The 18,205-nt window shown below is 39.2% G+C and overlaps 4 protein-coding genes across 13 annotated transcripts; 2 read left to right on the top strand and 2 right to left on the bottom strand.

Moving 5' to 3' along the window:
- Positions 1-463: 463 nt before the first annotated feature.
- LOC125203829 (pentatricopeptide repeat-containing protein At5g50280, chloroplastic) lies at positions 464-4,963 on the bottom strand. 5 transcript variants are annotated; one of them, XR_007173443.1, is made up of 5 exons: positions 4,124-4,963; positions 2,061-3,406; positions 1,526-1,684; positions 1,025-1,077; positions 464-938 (listed from the first exon to the last, which is right to left on the bottom strand). XR_007173443.1 is itself a non-coding variant. In XM_048102306.1 (3 exons), exons 1-2 carry the CDS (start codon positions 4,954-4,956, stop codon positions 2,092-2,094), a joined length of 2,148 nt encoding a protein of 715 aa, XP_047958263.1. In that variant the 5' UTR covers positions 4,957-4,963; the 3' UTR covers positions 464-938; positions 2,061-2,091. The 5 variants fall into 5 exon arrangements, 1 of the variants encoding a protein (XP_047958263.1); XR_007173444.1 differs by having other exon boundaries at positions 530-938; positions 1,806-3,406; XR_007173446.1 differs by lacking the exon at positions 1,526-1,684.
- Positions 4,955-10,131, top strand: LOC125203828 (dipeptidyl aminopeptidase BI). Of its 6 annotated transcripts, none has more exons than XM_048102303.1 (11): positions 4,955-5,478; positions 6,219-6,397; positions 6,473-6,533; positions 6,766-6,907; positions 6,989-7,189; positions 7,286-7,417; positions 7,603-7,731; positions 8,212-8,621; positions 8,804-9,020; positions 9,215-9,405; positions 9,544-10,131. In XM_048102303.1, the coding sequence occupies exons 1-11, from the start codon at positions 5,120-5,122 to the stop codon at positions 9,725-9,727; spliced, it is 2,205 nt and encodes a 734-aa protein (XP_047958260.1). In that variant the 5' UTR covers positions 4,955-5,119; the 3' UTR covers positions 9,728-10,131. The 6 variants fall into 6 exon arrangements, with proteins under 6 accessions (XP_047958260.1, XP_047958259.1, XP_047958258.1 ...); XM_048102302.1 differs by having other exon boundaries at positions 6,473-6,695; positions 7,153-7,215; XM_048102301.1 differs by having other exon boundaries at positions 6,473-6,695; positions 7,118-7,189.
- A 96-nt stretch (positions 10,132-10,227) lies between these two features.
- Positions 10,228-13,048, bottom strand: LOC125207865. The gene is made up of 5 exons (XM_048107368.1): positions 12,707-13,048; positions 12,242-12,469; positions 11,727-11,810; positions 11,283-11,412; positions 10,228-11,189 (listed from the first exon to the last, which is right to left on the bottom strand). The coding sequence occupies exons 1-5, from the start codon at positions 12,994-12,996 to the stop codon at positions 10,482-10,484; spliced, it is 1,440 nt and encodes a 479-aa protein (XP_047963325.1). The 5' UTR covers positions 12,997-13,048; the 3' UTR covers positions 10,228-10,481.
- Positions 13,049-13,473: 425 nt separating this feature from the next.
- On the top strand, positions 13,474-15,237 carry LOC125207905 (GDSL esterase/lipase At2g23540). The gene is made up of 5 exons (XM_048107414.1): positions 13,474-13,736; positions 13,837-13,967; positions 14,077-14,325; positions 14,436-14,691; positions 14,884-15,237. Exons 1-5 carry the CDS (start codon positions 13,475-13,477, stop codon positions 15,105-15,107), a joined length of 1,122 nt encoding a protein of 373 aa, XP_047963371.1. The 5' UTR covers position 13,474; the 3' UTR covers positions 15,108-15,237.
- The last annotated feature ends 2,968 nt before the right edge of the window (positions 15,238-18,205 follow it).

Genomic DNA, 18,205 nt, shown 5'->3' with positions numbered 1-18,205 from the left:
AAAAAAATATCAAATTTCATTATCCAAACGTCGTCGGAACATATGCAATTGAGATCTCGTTGGAATCTTTATAAAATTATCTTTAATTTAATATATTTTTTGCGAAAAAATAATTTTAGTCGAGAGAACTACGTAAATTTAAAGTTTTAAAATGATTTTAATGAGAGAGAATTGACATTAATACCCTCTAATTTTATTTATTAATTTTCTTAATTAAAAATATAATTCATGTGGCATTATTTCAACCACTAGATCTTCTAATTTAATGGCTAAAATTTAGTCAGATTGCTAATTAGTTAGCAATTGATCATTCCCCTACCTAATGATTAATGAACTTTATAAATTTTGATTTGTAGTCATATAATAATTTATAAATATAAATACAACACCTATATATATTTTTACGATTTAATATTATTTCAATTAATATTTATCTTAATATTAACTATACAATAGTATCAAATTATTTAATAACGATATTTTATTCCACATATTCTAGAGATATGTTCTTTTTATCGGACAAACCACAAGCCTCAGAAAACTGTTTGGGAATATGCTGAAAAAATTTAAGAAAATACACAGATTCTGACTTTAAGAATTGGAGAAAGGAGTGACGATGTAAGAAAATACACAAACCACATGCCTCAGAAAGGAGTAGTCCTTCAACACAATGCATTAAAGGAGTAGTCCTCTCCATAGCAGTGGTTGCATACATGGACACCTCGAATGTGGAGTAACCGATGTAAGAAAAGACGAGTAACTCCGAGATTTGAAGCCGCACATCTTGACAGACTTCGGTCCATCCTCTCATGAAGAAGTAACAATCCACTTCTTCTAGTTTCTCCACCCTCACCTCCCATCTAGAGGAACCCATCCTCAGCTCAACTTTTTTTGCCAACATTTTGGCGATATTTTTCCATGAACCCTCGAGGCAATCCCTATTACATTCCAAGTGTGGTTTTATCAGTTAAACCAATAAATAACAAAGGAAAAAAGAAAGAGAGAAAGAAAAAGAGGGAGTTACGAGATCGGGAGGGAGGTCCGTCAAGATCTTGTAAAACGAAGGCATCTATCTATCTGTAGGATGCATAGTAATATTTGCAGAAAACAATTATTCAAACTCATTGAAAATATCTCAACATTTTACTGCAGAAAAGGGTTCCTAAACATGTATCATCACCCATCAGATATACTAACTCAAACTTATTCGAATTCACACATGTTTTATAGTAGTACTACTTTAGAAACACATCCACAGAGCTTGATCTAAAGTCAGAAGAGAATCTTGAAATATAAAGACAGCTATACAATGTTGCAAAAAAATAATCTTTCAAGCTCATAACTTAGCTTGATAAGTTCTATGCGCACATTCATGCTTCTACACTTTTCATGTTTCATAAAATAAGCGCCAGATAGGTCAAGATCATCAAAATACTTCAATACTAACTTCAAAACAGCACGCAAACTAAAAAAAATTCAAGGGTTTGAAAGCTTAGCAACACGTGAAAGAGGTAGAAACGAAAACCTTTGAAGAATTCTTGAAACTTAAATGCAGCTAGCTCCCTCCTTCCACCTCTCGACTTCTTCCTCAAGGAGGATGGCTCTCTCTCCTTACTTTCTGTCCCTCACTCCTTTCTCCTTCTCCCTCAAGTTGCGTAAATGTGTAGCCAATGGGGAGGAACGGCTGGGTAGGGAATAGGGATGGGGTTGTGTTTGCATTTAGTACTAATGTGTAAGACACATCTTTCCCATTTCGGACGAGATCATAAGCTCAAATAACACAACAGAACTCAAGAACTCATCACCTCATTACAGATGGAGCGATGGCACATATGATCAGCGCGAAGGCATTGAAATCAAAGATAAAAAATAAATAAATCGCATTACAACGTCAAAAAGCCTTTCAATTTCACCAGCCCCTACAAATTTTTCTTCAAAAATGGAGAAACACAAAACTACTATACACTAGTGCACTCTGGATAAACCATATGCAACATGATGATCAATTTAAATGAGATCATAAAGCTCAAATAACATAACAGAACTCAAGAACTCATCACCTCATTACAGATGGAGCGACGGCACTATTGATCACCGCGAAGGCTGAGGGCGAGACGGAGGCGTCCGCAGCCCCTTATTGGTTTTCCAGAACTCGTCTTTCTTCCCCTTCTTCTTCTCTTTCAGCAAGCCTGCACTGGCTTTAATGATCCCCATCAGTGCGCTTTTGTCCTTCCTATTCTTGATTTTTGCCTTCACATTCAAGATAGCTCTGAGCTTCTCGTATGATTTGGCATCAGGCACTTGGCGATTCTTCACCATCTGTTTGTGATAGTAGAATGCCCTACTGAAGTCACGGACACGGACATATGCATATATTATTGTGGAATAGGTGACAGAATCTGGTTTCAGATTGAGTGCGGCCATCTCCTTCAACAGCTGTGGCAGCTTCGACTCCTGCCCTCCCCTTGCATATGCATTCATGAGCATATTATACGTCATCACAGTGGGATGGAAACCATGCTTCCCAAATTCGTGCATCACGTCTCTTGCTTCCACATACTGGCCTTGCTTTGCAAATCCATCAACCAGAATGTTGAAAGTAACTCGAGTCCCTTCAACTTTATCCCTGATCATCAACTTCCAGATTTTCATCAGTGTTTCAGTGTCACCAGCTCGTCTAAATGCATCAAGTAGAGCAGTATATGTTTCAATGGAGGGCTTTATTCCCTCTCTTAACATATCATCAAAAGCCAAATAAGCTTTCTCATGCCAGCCACTAACGGAATAGGCATGGATAAGAGCAGTGTACGAATGTGATGATGGTTTGATGCCGACTCTTTTCATCCTCAAGAATGCATCTGCAGCCATGTCACTCATTTTCTTCTGCCTACCATAGGCACTAATCAGACATGTATATGATCTTACATTCGGCTCCAAACCAGCAGCTTCCATTTCTTCAAGTAGCTTCTCAACAATATCAGGCTGCATCCTTCTGCTATATGCATCCATCAAAATGTTATAAGTAGCAGCTGTTGGGGCTACTCCTTTCGCCTTCATCTCAGTTAAAAGACCTTCCGCCTCCTCGACATGGTTTGACTTTCCATAAGCATCCATAATTGTATTATAAATAACAGCATTAGAAGATATCCCCTTCTTTTCGAGTTCTGATTGGATAATCAGAGCCTCTTTCTTTAACCCCTCATCACAGAACAATTTTATAAGTGCTCCCACAGCTTCTAAACTCCACTCGATGCCTTTCTGATTCATCTTTTCAAAGAATTTCCATGCATCTTCAGCACTATCTCCGTTTTTCCTCATGACTGTGATCATGATAGAACTTGTTACATGATCAGGCCGAATATTACTTGCTTCCATCATTTCGTACACTGTCCAAGCATCATTGTACCTTCCACAAAAACAAGGCATGGTTTACAAATTATTAACAAGTTCTATCACAACCAGAAAACATATAATCTCAAGGAATCAAGCAGCGAAAGCAGACACACAGCAAAAACAGATTTGCAAAGGGCGGAAGATGCTTATGTATGCCCAAACAAATACAGAGCAAACAAGGGTTTACACATGATTTTTTAACACTTGTACAAGGATTGCTCAAGATAAATACAAATACACTTTCAGTACTCAGCACAACGAGAAATACTATACTGAGAGCATGAACTATACAATCTCATGTATAAATATACATACACAATCAGTACATTAATGTTTATACATGGATTCTTGTGCATACGCACAGTACAACTTCTGCAGAGCAAGCTGCTTACAGATTGTATACAGAAATTAGAGAGAAACCAGAGAAAACAACCTAAACAATCTTTTAGACACATATACAGTCAATACCACAGAAAACGAAATGAATACCCAACTAAGGATGCACATGCCACATAAAGCGAACCTTCAAAAAACATTGATCCAATCTGCATTTACAGCCAAATAATAGAACTTAACCACACAGCATGAGAACTTGATAAAGCTCTAACACTACCACAACCAATACAGCATAGAACATTTCATATCAAATCCCCAACTTCTAAGATGGGAATCAGAATGAAAACACTACGAAAATGCAAGCGCAACATTTGATAAACATGAACCTGAATACCTCCCACAAGACATCAACCCTGAAATCGCAGCATTGTAAACACGAACATCTCTGAAGTGCGGATTCTGCTTAAAAGGCAGATTCTTGAACACCACCAACAACTCATCCCCCTTCCCCGCCCGCCCTAACACTGGAAACAAAACTGAGCACGCCGTTGCTGTAACCAAATGAGGCTCTCTCAATCCGATCCACTCAAAGAAATACAAACAGCTCATCACCTCACCCTCCTCGCCTAATAGTCTCAACACTTCCAGACACTCTTCCACCCCTAATTTCCCTCCAAAATCACAGCTTTCCAACGCCTCTCCCAACGTGACATTTTCGGGCAATGACCTCGCAATTTTAAGTATTTTCCTTACAATCCCCTCTTCCACTTCCGTAGGTGTCTCTGCATTTTTGTCAGATGAAACATCTAAATTCTCGACTTTTGATTCCGGTGCGGCTTCCGATTCTGGGTCATTAAGACTTGATGCTAGATGCCACGATGTTCTGCGGTTCTTTTGGAGGGAAATCCGGCCTTCTTGAAGCGGGTCCGCGTTTGAAGTTCGGGTCTTGAAGAATTTGAGAAGTGGGTCGTCGGATTCTTCGGCCTCTTCATCTTTGTCAAGATTTTGAGGTTGTTTTATTGATGGGGTTTGTAGAAAGGGCAGGAATATTGGAGAGGGGGAGGAAGAGGAGGAGCAGGAAGTGGAGAATTTCTTCTTGTGATTTTGGGGGGCTTTGGGGATTTTGATGAGTTGTGGGGTAAGAAGATGAGTAGGATGCAGTGAAGATGAAGAAGGCGAGGAAAAGATGGAGAATTGACGGCGGAGGTTTAAGGGAGCAACCGCCATCTCTGAGCCGAAATTTTGGATAATTTGAAGTCATATAAATTTATACTCCCTATTTATAAATACAACTGAAATTAGAAAGCTGAAAGCCCAACAAAGAACCTTAAACAAATGGCATGTTAAACCCCACGGCAATCGGCAGCTCTATTCCTGGCCATCAGCCACTATGCGGCACCTTCTCAACGCCTTGCGCCGCCCTCTCCGCCGCCGCGCCATTCTCCAATTGGCGAATTACAAGCCACAGAATCCGCAGGCGGCTCCCTCTCCGCCGTCACTGCCGAAGCCCCCTAAGAAGCCGGTGAGTTTCTCCCTGCACGGGGAGTCGTGGTCGGACGACTACAACTGGATGTCGCAGCTGAGTGACAGGGTGGCGATGCGCCACATGGACGTCTACATGGAGCAGGAGGAGAAGTATACTGAAGCCGTCATGTCCACCACTGATCGACTCCAGTCCAAGCTCCATGCTGAGATGGCCTCCCGCTTCGCTGCCGACCTCTCCACCCCTCCCCTCCGTTGGGGTCCCTGGTAATCTCAAATTACATATTGTTACTCTAGTTGTTCCCTTGATTGTTAACAATTTAGTTGCTTTTTTTGGAATCATCATATTGCTCTGGAGAGAGAGAAAATTGAGAATTTATAAAATTTATTATCAGTGCACGAACCACACTAGAGAAATTGAATTCTTAGGAAGATGATAATTTGATACTACTACAGTACTACTTAGCAATGACTAATGTTTCTGAGATGTAAGAGAGAAAGTTTGATTGATGGTATTATTCTTGCCCTTAGTAGTGGTTTGTCGGCAATATGGAGTGTGCTTGTTTAATTCTTTTTCACAGTTCCATGTGATGCGACTAGATAGTTTTAGGGAAGGAAAATCCTTAATATGGCAGTAATGTTTGGAAAGAAAAAGATTTTTGTTGTGTAGAAAACGAGTGGAAGTCTTTGCTTGGAGTTTGATCTCTGAAATTGCAGACATGCCATTCTCTTGATTATCCTATGTTTTCCCTGCCTGTTGTTTTCATCTTTTGATTTTGTATTTGTATTGATGAGATTTGTAGTGTTTTGTTTATGATTCCATAGTAGTGCTATTTCAAGAGTGTTTTCTTAAGCTGGAGTATATTGGCTAGGATGATGAGACAAACGTTTTTCACAGCTATCCTTGTCCAATATATATATCAAAAAAGTCTTTTCTGTCTGACTTTGGAAAAGAGAAAATACCTGGAGTCTAATTGGTTGTTTTGCTTTGTTTCTGGTTGACACAGGCTGTACTACAGGCGAGTTGAAGAAGGAATGCAGTACTCGGTATTATGTAGGAGACTGGCCAGTCTTAATGAAGAGTTCATATCTAACAAGTCTCCATCAGCTGGATTTGATTTCACGTCTGGAAAGAAAATTGAGCAGAAGCTCCTTGACTACAACAAAGAAGCTGAAAGATTTGGAGGTATCTTCAGTAGAACCTGTACATTCTGCTACTTCTGTTGACATTCTAGAAATTCTTATGTATTCTTGTTAACAGGTTATGCATATGAAGAACTATCAGAAGTCTCACCTGATCACCGATATCTTGCATACACTATGTATGACAAGGATAATGACCACTTCAAACTATCTGTTAGGGATTTGAATAGTGGGTCGCTTTGTAATAAGCCTCAAGCTGACCGGGTTTCTAGTATAGCTTGGGCCAAAAATGGGCAAGCATTACTTTATGCTGTGACAGATGATAAGAAGAGACCATTTAGGTTCATATTGCTGAATATTAGGTTTCCCTATTGGGTCTTTGGATATAAATTTGACGTTTTATTCTCACAGGATCTACTGTAGCATGCTTGGTTCTGATGCTGAGGATGTAATGATTCTGGAGGAACCTCAAGAAAACGTCCATCTGACTGTAAGGCACACCAAAGACTTCCAATTTTTGACTGTGAACCTATTCACGACCCAGACTTCAAAGGTATACCTACTAACACGATTTAAACTCTCCAATGAATGCATGAAGTTGAGCTGGATTCACATATTTTTGATCCACTGTTAGGTATTTTTATTAAATGCAGCCAACCCTTTATCTGGAATGACACTTGTCTGGGAAGGAGAACCGAACTCCCATTGCATTATTGAGCACCATCAAGGATATCTCTACCTCTTTACAAATGCCGCTTTGCAGGGGCAACCTGTTGATAACCATTATCTTTTGTGTAGTCCTGTTGCTTCTTCATGTATTCCGAGGAATTGGCAGGTTATTATATTTCTGCAATTAATCATGTAAGCATGGATGTATACATATTAAAGTCTCTTACAGCTTATCCTTAGTTATTTTTATTATATTTTGCAGAATGTTTTTGCCCATGACCAGCAGATGAGTATTGTAGATGTTGATTTCTGCAGCACTCATTTGGTACTTATAGTGAGGAATGGGCGAAAATATGAATTGTATTCTCTTTCTTTACCTTTGGATAGCAACAAGGTAATTCATTCATCTGATCTTTTGATACATATCATAAAGTCAAAGTCTTCTGTTTGTACATCTCCACTGAAAATACTACACATACAATTGCTTGATTCTCTCTCATGAGAACAAATTTATAAACATTAGGTGTGGAGTGTACATAATATTAATGGTATGCAGTGTCTTATGTAATGAGCTTACAGGTTGGAGCTCTTCTCAAAGACTTCAATCTACAAAGCTTGCCTCTTCCGGATCATGTAGCCCAAATATTGCCTGGATCGAATTATGACTTCTATTCTTCAACCATGCGCGTTACAGTAACATCACCAGTGGTATGCAAGTGACTTCTTAATACCTGAATTATGATGTAGGAATGTCAGAGAAGGATGTGATGTGCATGCTTGTTGCGTGATTGCTATTGGCACAGCCCCTGGACTAGTTAATTCTAGAATCACTACAGAATAGTTCAGCATTCACAAATTATAGTTCTGCTGGACTATGACCTACACTTTTACTGCAAAACAGATTGCATGTGAATATTGAAATATCCACTAGATTCTATGCGCCTAAAGTTTCTAATCTCATATATTTGGATTGCATATATATGCTTACTGGCCACAGCATTTTTATTGCAGACTACTATAATTTTATAATGTCTGGATTTATTATCTTGAGATGCGTTGAAGTGGAGGTGTTAGCATTTTTCTGTGTATTCTCTATTTGTGGAGTGTGATTAGATGCATGGTATTGTAGGCTTTACTATATTGATTCCTCTCTTGTATGTGTGCATTAACTTCGTGTCAAATTTCCAGATGCCAGATGCAGTGGTTGATTATGATTTGCTAAATGGAAAATGGACTATTGTTCAACAGCAAAACTTGCTTTACGAACGGACACGAGTTCTATATGGCGCGTCAGCTGCTGTTAGCAGTAGTAGAAAGACATCTATATCAAAAAACATCTGTGCTGATAATGCTGAAGATGATAGGGCCTGGAACGACCTCTCTGAGTATTATGCTTGTGAAGAGTATGACGTTCCTTCACATGACGGGGTTTCAGTTCCACTTACCATACTTTATTCACGCCATAAGAAGATAACAAGGGAAAATCCTGGATTACTTCATGGACATGGAGCTTATGGGGAGATACTCGATAAAAGATGGCGAAATGAGCTCAAAAGCCTTCTTGATCGCGGTTGGGTCATTGCTTATGCTGATGTTAGGTTGTGCATATGTTCATATATTTGGTTGAATGCATATGTGTGTGTGTGTGTGTTTAATACGACTATTTTCCGGAAGCTTTTTGAAAATGCTTATCTGTAGGAAGGTGGTTTTGTTGTTTATATTACATGAATTGTGCGAAGGCTTTCATATTTCTGACTAGTTCAGTGATCTTAATTTCCAGAGGCGGAGGAGGCGGAGGTAGAAAATGGTGTTATGATGGCAGGAGAACTAAGAAGATCAATTCGGTTAAGGATTATATATCATGTGCGAAGTTTCTGATTGAAAGGGAGATTGTTGGAGAAACCAAACTAGCTGGCTGGGGATACAGTGCTGGAGGATTGTTAGTTGCTTCAGCTCTAAACTTTCGTCCAGATTTATTTCGAGCTGCTGTTTTGAAGGTGAATAAAGTCAATGGCATCTTTTTTTCAATTCTGTTTGGTAGTCCGAATTTATTGTGATTCATGTGCAAGAATTCACAAATATTCGTAACCAAACTTTTCTACTATCAAATTAAGCCTCAACTTTACTGATATTGTCTTTTTTGTGACTTCTTCTACATTTGGGGAGTTAAAAAAAGATTTCTATTTTCTAGGTGCCATTTTTAGACCCAACACACACCCTGCTGCTTCCTGTCTTACCACTTACACCTAATGACTATGAGGAGTTTGGATACCCTGGGGACATTGAAGATTTCCGGGCCATCCGTGAATTTTCTCCCTATGATAATATCCTGAAAGATGCAGTATATCCTGCTACTCTGGTGACATCATCTTTCAGTACAAGGTAATTTTGTGTCTTATAATGTATTTGCTGGTATGTAGCTGTAGATACAAAGTGTATATTTACTTATTCTGTGTTATTAACTTGGTTGAGGTTTATTATGATCATATAGCAATTGGTTTACATGTTTGAATTTATAAGGTTTGGAGTATGGGAATCAGCAAAATGGGTTGCACGGCTTAGGGAGTATACCGTTCATGACCCTAGTCGTCCGGTGCTTCTTAATCTAACAACTGATATAGTGGAGGAGAACAGATACTTGCACTGCAAAGAGGCAGCACTGGAGAGTGCTTTCCTTATCAAGTTTGTAGATGACCAGTCATGATCAAGCGAATCATTTATACAGCTTTGCCTCTCATCACCTCACATCTGCAATGTAAGGACTAGTGGCTTCACTCAGATGGGAGACCTTTTCTTACCTAGTGGAAATTTGGCTTACCATGCACCATACATTGAAAGTTGGAAATGAGTTTTTTTCTGAATTAAGCGAATCATGGACGGGTCTCGTGGCATGGTTGGTGATCGTGATCTGTTCTCTTTTATCAGAACAGAGTTTACGAAGTATGTTCTCTTTTGTAATTGAAACCAGCAAAGCTCACTCGCCACAAATATGTTTCTCCGTCCTCAAAATTGAGACAGTTGAATTCACAGATGGCAGTGTATGTATTGGTATTGACTAGGTTTCTTTTGTAGTATTATTTATAATTAATACAAATCACATTCTTTTAATGCTTTATGCTTCCCCTTTTACATGCTTATAACAAAATTTTATTCCAGTATAGTAATGGTATTGAAGTAATTTCTTGTAGTTTTGGGTTCTGCAGAGGAAAAATTTAGGTGCAATCATCATAGGCATGTCTTTCAAAACAAAGATGAAGGTATGTACTTACGCAAGTGGAAGTCATTTTTAAGGATTGGATGAACACAGTTAATCCTGAATGAAATCATGCTCTTCAAAATAGTAGTTTGCAAAAAATGATGAGCTTGTCGTTAAACTACCTTACAAAAGACGCCTCAAAAACAAGATCACTGCACCATAAAGGGGTTGTTAATCAAAGCTAACCCAGAGGCATCAGTACCTACACTCTGCAACGTTTTCTCAATCTACTAGCAATACCTCCCACATCTGCTGTTGTGGCTGCATCTTCAGTGTGGCTTGCACTTGCCAATTTTGGTCCTGTGCGCCTCATTCTCAACCTCCTGCCAATACTATCGGGTGCTGGTTCATAGCACGCTCGTTTCTTCGTAGATTTTGGACTCGTCGCAGATTCAATGCCACACTTGATATCTGGAACAGACTCCTCTTTCTCAATCTCATAGGCATCATCACCTCCTCTTTCAAAAGCTTCAACTATTACCTCATCATTCAGTGGCTCAGTTTTCACATCTATAACATTTACACATACTGTACAAGCCACATGTATACTTTCTTTATCACCATCAAATTCAGGAGAATCTTTTCCAACTTCGGGCTTTAATGGATGTTCAACTTGATCCTTCGTTAAAGCATCATCAGTAGGATATGGCAAAGGCTTGTCTCCGCTTTCAGGAGCCAATTTACAATCACTAGATTCTTTATCAGATATGGATACGGGATTAGGGTTTGAACATTCATGGCTAGGTTTAGAAGGATCACTGTCTTCACCAGTTACTTCAACGCCCGAAAAAGGCAGCGATCTCTTAGCAGAAACTGGGAACTTGCTAACGACATTGTTCTCTTTATCGGTTTGTGCCCGCCGTGTTTGGATGAGATAATGTGCCACTGACTTGTAGCCAAGATTTAAAACCTGAAAATATGAATTAAAAAACTTGAAGTTAGCTCTAAATGCAGCTTGTAATAATGTATTAATATGTAAAGGCCACCAGAGTTTCTAAACTACCTTCTTGTAAAGTATCCCCGTAGGAGGCCACCCTTTCGCATGCCTGCACAAACTGCAGTTGCAAATTCCACGACAAACAGGGCAAATCCAGTCAGGATTTGCATTTGCTTCAAGCACATTCTCGCCATACCTGAAAGAAAATGTTTGCCCTTGGTGAACCGTTTTGTTTCTATAGAAGGCTTACCAGTTACCACAAATAAAACCCAAATCTCTAAGGAACAAGCTTCACAACATGCTATTTGTTGCTGAGGCAACATTATGTTTCCTTAGAACCATAGAAAGGATTTGTTTCTGTGAGAAAAATTGAATCCGGGGCGTCCACCATTTAACAGTATGTAAACCCCACACAGTACAATAATACAAAAGATATATGCCTCTACTCAACACATTCTGCATTCAGCTGGGCTTGTAAAGCAATGTTTATGAGTTCATATTCTGTTATACCTCATGTACAAGCAATCTCCACAGAACTGCCCCTGGATCATGTTGCAGTTGCTGCAATGTGTACGCTGACCAAGAGTTTTTTGCCTGCATATAAGGGGTTGTTTACAGTAATGAGAAACACGAAAATTCAAGCAATCTTACGACATATCACCAAATAAGAAATACGCATCATATCAAATCATTCTCATAGCACGAATTATAAAAGAATTGCAAGATTTGGTTCTAGGAAAACAAAATGAGCAAGAAGTGTTCTCTTCCGAGAAAATTCAAAATGAAGTTGTGATTTTATATGAGCCCCTATTTTTCCTAGAAAGTTGAAGATATAAAATCACAGTAACTGGTACAACAAGAAATCACACTTAAGCCTCCATCACAGTAGTGGTAAAATGATTAACATTATTAATCATCAATGCAAACTTCAATATAATCAAGAGTGCATCTAATATTTGAACCTTATACTACACATAAGCACACTCGAAAGACATAGTAATACACAATAAGAGAAGTGCTGCTACCTGCATTGATGGCAACTTTTCCCCTTTAAGGGATCATAAATTCGCTTGCCATCTTTTCCATATCCATCAACAGAAAGAGTCCAGCTCATTTCAGCGCTTCCCAGCATTTTGTCATGTTCCTCAGTGTAAACTTCAGGCGTCGAACCCTCCCCTCTCAAAATATCATACGGTTTTTCTTTTTTCTCTACGCGTAATTCGCAGTAACTAACTGGCGTAGAGCTTTGCAGCCTATATCCCCACCAAAAAAGAGGAGATTAGTAATAATCACACAAGTGTCAAAGAAACGCCTATCAATCAAGTTCAGCACTCATTTTCTGATCATTTATCAACAAGCGCCAAAAAATTAATCACAATAGCATCACCCAAACTTAATTGGTAACTCGCACTTTAGATTCTCGATTCCTAATTTCACCATTCATGAATTAAAACAAAAATAAAACAAAAACAGGAAACATAAGAAAGTACCTGGAGGAGCGGCGGGTAGGGCCGGCAGATGGCGGAGAGTGAAGGGGCGGAGCCTTACGGTAGGCTCTGACGGGAGTGGATTTGGGGGAATTGAGCTTCTGAGAGAGAGAAAAAATGCCGAGCTTCTGCATCCTCTCCCGATTCTCTCTAATTCGTTCCTCTCTGCACAGCTCATAATCAGAAATCTCGCTGCCACACGCATCGTCTTCTTCCACGGTTTCACATTGCTCCATCCGTTCGGATTCGGGAATTTCAACGATTTCCAGAGGCGAACTTCTCAGAGCTACCATTGCTGAAGCAAGGAGAGGGCTCGATCACAACAGTATGGTGCTTCGGAGGGCGGGAAATGTGTCTTGTCACAGGAATTGACGATAAAGCCCTTCTGTCCTTTTATGAAGATATTATGCTGTATTATTGGGCCGAATATTAATTTTTACTATATCTTGGTCCAGCCCATTAGTCTTTTAGTTGCATTTTAATAGTAGTATCTCTATATTTTACCTCAAATCATAAATAAAGGGAGGTTGAATTTTCTCAACCAAATGCACCAAATTAAGATTCTTGGAGAGTTAATTTTAGGCAAGAAACTCTCGTTTTCACTTTGCTCACATCAAAAGAAAGCACTTGGACAAGATATACATTATCGATTACCTAATACTAGAAAACCAATTATTTTCAATGGTCTCACCAAAATGCAACTCCTAGAATTTTGTAACACGTATATATGTGTATGTGGGTGTGCAATTGTAGTAATATCAGCAATCAATCATGGCTTTGAACTTGATTCACATGGTGGCCATGGTTCTCTCAGTGATTATAAGTTTAGGCTCTTTTGGGATTTCCCAGACCGAAGATTTGACAAAAGGGGCTTCATTCATCTTCGGAGATTCGTTGGTAGATGCCGGCAACAATAATTATTTACCGACGTTGTCGAGGGCCAACATTGCTCCTAATGGTATTGATTTCAAAGCTTCCGGTGGCACTCCCACCGGCCGCTACACCAATGGAAGAACCATTGGAGATATTGTTGGTACGTGACATATCATTTCCCTATATATTATTTTTATTATGCGTTTATTGCAATAAAAAGTCATGAAATGTTTACATGTACTATGAATTTGGTGTGTCAGGGGAGGAATTAGGGCAGCAACACTATGCCTTGCCATTTCTTGCTCCAAACACTACCGGAAGAGCCATCCTGCACGGTGTCAATTATGCATCGGGAGGCGGTGGAATCATGAATGCCACCGGAAGAATTTTTGTAAGTAGGCGGCACATATTTCATTTCATCAGTACATGATACTAGTATATAGGAGTAGTTACTATTTTCAATACTTTTGAATTAATGGAAACATCATTGTGGTTTATAGGTAAACAGGCTTTCAATGGACATCCAAGTTGATTACTTCAACATAACCAGGAAACAAATTGATAAATTATTGGGTGCAGCAAATGCAAAAGAATACGTCACAAAAAGATCAATTTTCTCCATCACAATAGGCTCCAATGATTTTTTGAACAATTATCTCCTACCTGTGATTTCAATGGGTGCAAGAATCACACAAAGCCCAAATGGGTTCGTCGATGATCTCATCAATCACCTACGAGGCCAACTTACGGTATGAGCTACCTATATGATAGATATATTCCCTTCGTTCTAACCTACTTACGCATTTAAAACATGTGTCGTCCACTTAAAAAACTATTTTATTTTGGATTGTAAATGTAGAGACTTTACAAGCTTGATGCAAGGAAATTTGTGGTGGGAAATGTTGGACCAATTGGATGCATACCCTACCAAAAGACTATTAATCAACTTCATGAAACTGAATGTGTTTCACTACCAAACAAGCTTGCACTTCAGTACAACGCCAGATTGAAAGATCTTCTGCAAGAACTCAACGAAAACCTCAAAGATGCCACATTTGTCCATGCCGACGTCTATGCACTTGTCATGGAACTCATCACAAATTATGACAAATACGGTAATATAAATCAATTTCCCGCCATTAACGGATAAGCAATACTACTACTATTAGGGACAGTTTGGTAGGATAGATAACTCATCATCTATCTTGAAATTATATGACTAAAAATGACTTCATTAAAATGTGTGTTTTTATCATTTTTTTAGAGAATATGAAAATTGAGAGAGATTACATACACATTTTGTGCAGGATTTACAACTTCAAGCAAAGCTTGCTGTGGGAATGGTGGGCAATTTGCCGGTATAGTACCTTGTGGGCCAACATCGAGCATGTGTTCGGACCGGAGTAAGCATGTTTTCTGGGATCCTTACCACCCGAGCGAGGCTGCTAACGTTATAATTGCTAAACAGTTGGTGAATGGTGGTGAAAAATACATGACTCCGATGAATCTCAGGCAGCTTCGAGATCTTTGAACAACATATGTTACTTTTGATGTCCAAATCTTCATGTATATTATTATTATGCATTGTGTGACTTGTGTCAACAACCACCCTTCGAATATAAAACATGTTAGTCTGTGAAGATTATATGATTGTTGAACAATGAGTTGAAACTTTCGGAAATTCTCTTCTAATTTATTATCACATCGATGACAATTAACCTGAAATTAACATATGTATAAACATTCGGTCACAATATAGCAACACATCAGATACAAGCATAATCTGTTATTAGATCAATTGCACTCCGGTAAAAGATATAAGCACAATGACTATCTACTCATTAATTATCAGTAAGTGATTAGGCATTAACTAGATTAAAAAAATATACTTGTTACTTATTGTGATTACTGTGTTACTGTATCTAATACTTGGGCTGTGATCCATAAAATATCACGTCGTGCTTATGTACATGTGTACAATGCTCCACTTGAGTCCAGCCCAGTGTAAGTACAAAATCTTTTCTTATACCAATGTACATACTTACTAAGTTAAACCCAAAAGAATGGATTTTTTCAATAAAATTGTTGTTCATGTGAAGTATGCTATGCAAGAGAAGTAATCAGACTAAAGTTAAAATATAAACTCAATCATTGATGAGTTTTATGTACATATATATGGAGATGGACTTAAAATATTACGTATAAAATTGAATGCATTGGTCAAAATTTAGTTTTCAGTTAAACTATTGTGGTCATCGAACTACAGATACCCATATTTCTATTGAGAAAAACTATGAATCTACGTTTTACACCATAGTAACTATAAAATCATTTTTGTTATCTAAACTAACTAGTTATATTTATATGCATGATCACTAATTTGTATTCAGGGTAATGTTGTCAGACTCTGTGTCTCGTATTTTTTATTTTTTATTTTATCATGGTGCTCCATTAACAATTCCACAATTAAATAGTAGACGTACTGCATAACATTATAAAATTAAAATTTTATTATTATATAATATTAATATATCATGATTATTATTTACGACAAAAATTAGAATTCGTTAAGACATAGTGAATATGACATTTTGCATGATAGTTATCCTCCGTAATTGAGCGTTTCATTGCCATGTGATATTATGCAGATATTGCTTAGTTATCTGCCAGCCCAGTTTTATGGGTAGTGCCCCTTAGGCCATCTGCATCCCTGTCTCTTATTCGACTCTTAACCGTCTCATCTTTTCATTATTCATGGGCCCCACTGTATTTTTCAGCTCATCTCTTAACTAAGAGACAACACATGCATCCCTTCATCTCTTAACCATCTCTTAACCATCTCATCTCTTAACTATTCATTCAATTTCATTTTTTATTTTTATTTCCAACAAATTCAATTAATAAAAACACACTTCATTAAATAAAATAAAATTACAATTTAAATACCTAAAAAAATAAAAAAAGACATAATTTAAAAAACTAGAAATTACAAATTGCACACTTAAACTCAAATAAAAAAAAATGGAGGCAAAGAAGCAGAAGAAGGAGTTCTCTAGTGACGATCATCTAACGGTTGCCAAATTTTGCCCAAATGTGCTCCATTAGATCCTCCTGGAGTTGGGCGTGGGCGGTAGAATCACGTGTCCTTGCCCGAATAGACAACCGCTCTTGCAAAGAAGGATGCACTCCCATTCGAGACGGACTACTTGCGGTTGAGCTTCCCGGGGTTACAGGGTCGAACCAATTTCCCGCCTCAGGTCCTTCGTCGGCGACAATCATGTTGTGCAAGATTATGCACGTATACATGATGTCGACCATATTCTCCATAAACCACCTGTCGAGCCGGGGCTTTGATAATGTTGAATCGAGCTTGGAGAACCCCGAACGCTCTCTCCACATCCTTGCGAGCAGCCTCTTGCTTCTGCGCAAAAAGAGACTGCTTTTCGTTCGCAGGCCTGTTGAACGTCTTCACGAAGGTTGGCCACTTCGGATAGATGCCGTAGGCAAGATAGTATCCCATTTTATACTGGCGATTGTTAGCGATGAAGTTGATGGTCAGCGCTTTACCATTCAGAACTTCATCGAAGAGGTCCGAATTGTTGAGCACGTTGACGTCATTGTTCGAGCCGGGGACTCCGAAATACGCATGCCAAATCCATAGCCGGTAGTCGGCGACGGCCTTGAGTATAACGGTGGGGTGGGTGCCTTTGTGGCCGCTCGTGTATGACCCCCTCAACGCCACAGGGCAATTCTTCCATTGCCAATGCATGCAATCGACACTCCCGAGCATTCCGTGGGAATCCGTGCACTTGTTCTTGAAATTGGAGCAGAAACTGACAATCTGCGGTGGTTGGCTTCTTCAGAAATTCGTCGGTGAAGGCTGCCCGGACGCCTTTGCAGAAGTTCAACAAACAAAGTCTCCCAGTGGATTCTCCGACTTGTAGGTATTCGTCGAACGAATCCGCCATTTGTCCGGTAGCAAGCTGACGGATCGCTGCAGTACATTTCTGGAGCGTCGTGTGGCTAGGACGGCCAACAACGTCGAACCCTTCTATGAAGTACTCTTCCCGTCTCGCCAATGTATTCGCGATATGCAAAAATAGCGCGCGTGACATACGGAAACGGCGACGGAAGTAGATATCTCCCCATACCGGGTTCGGACTGAAGTAATCACGTTCCAACCTTGCGGCGGCTTCCTCCCGGTTACGATGGATGTAAGTCCGGGGTCGCCTTTGAGGAGGCGTGACGGCTTCCTCCTCCCTACGTCGATCTTCTTCTAGCGATTCTTCCATTATTCGACGCATTTGCTCAAATGAATCCATAATGGATTAAATTTGGGAGAAGAAAAAAATAAAGGAATGATTTTATAGAAGTGATTGGAGAGGAAAGAAAGAGAGATGAGAGAATAATAGATGTGTGTGTGTGTGTAAAATGGAGAATGAGAAGAGTATTTATAGAATAAAAAAAAGTTAAAATTAAAATATGACCGTTGAACGGTCATATTACCGTTTTTTTTCTTCGAAAAATTGATTTTAAAAAAAATGAATTATGACGTCATAATTCCGACGCCCACTCGCGGGTCGGCGAGTGGGCGTCACGCCATCCACCAGCGCGCGCCACGTGGGGCCG

This window comes from Salvia hispanica, chromosome 2, assembly GCF_023119035.1.
Source record: "Salvia hispanica cultivar TCC Black 2014 chromosome 2, UniMelb_Shisp_WGS_1.0, whole genome shotgun sequence".
NCBI classification, from domain to species: domain Eukaryota; kingdom Viridiplantae; phylum Streptophyta; class Magnoliopsida; order Lamiales; family Lamiaceae; genus Salvia; species Salvia hispanica.
The sequence above is the reverse complement of the archived record's forward strand: the minus strand, read 5'-3'. Positions and strand labels throughout refer to the sequence as shown.

Excerpts from the sequence above, each read along its gene's own strand:
- LOC125203829 (XM_048102306.1), bottom strand. The coding sequence starts at position 4,956 with ATGGCGGTTGCTCCCTTAAACCTCCGCCGTCAATTCTCCATCTTTTCC. Across the intron at positions 3,407-4,123 it reads GGGTTGATGTCTTGTGGGAG|GTACAATGATGCTTGGACAG; the intron begins GTATTCAGGTTC and ends TTTTTGTGGAAG.
- LOC125203828 (XM_048102300.1), top strand. The coding sequence starts at position 5,120 with ATGCGGCACCTTCTCAACGCCTTGCGCCGCCCTCTCCGCCGCCGCGCC. Across the intron at positions 6,908-6,988 it reads TCACGACCCAGACTTCAAAG|GTATTTTTATTAAATGCAGC; the intron begins GTATACCTACTA and ends ATCCACTGTTAG. Across the intron at positions 8,622-8,803 it reads ATTGCTTATGCTGATGTTAG|AGGCGGAGGAGGCGGAGGTA; the intron begins GTTGTGCATATG and ends CTTAATTTCCAG.
- LOC125207865 (XM_048107368.1), bottom strand. The coding sequence starts at position 12,996 with ATGGTAGCTCTGAGAAGTTCGCCTCTGGAAATCGTTGAAATTCCCGAA. Across the intron at positions 12,470-12,706 it reads CCTACCCGCCGCTCCTCCAG|GCTGCAAAGCTCTACGCCAG; the intron begins GTACTTTCTTAT and ends GTGGGGATATAG. Across the intron at positions 11,413-11,726 it reads GGAGATTGCTTGTACATGAG|GTATGGCGAGAATGTGCTTG; the intron begins GTATAACAGAAT and ends ATTTTCTTTCAG.
- LOC125207905 (XM_048107414.1), top strand. The coding sequence starts at position 13,475 with ATGGCTTTGAACTTGATTCACATGGTGGCCATGGTTCTCTCAGTGATT. Across the intron at positions 13,968-14,076 it reads ATGCCACCGGAAGAATTTTT|GTAAACAGGCTTTCAATGGA; the intron begins GTAAGTAGGCGG and ends TGTGGTTTATAG. Across the intron at positions 14,326-14,435 it reads ACCTACGAGGCCAACTTACG|AGACTTTACAAGCTTGATGC; the intron begins GTATGAGCTACC and ends TTGTAAATGTAG.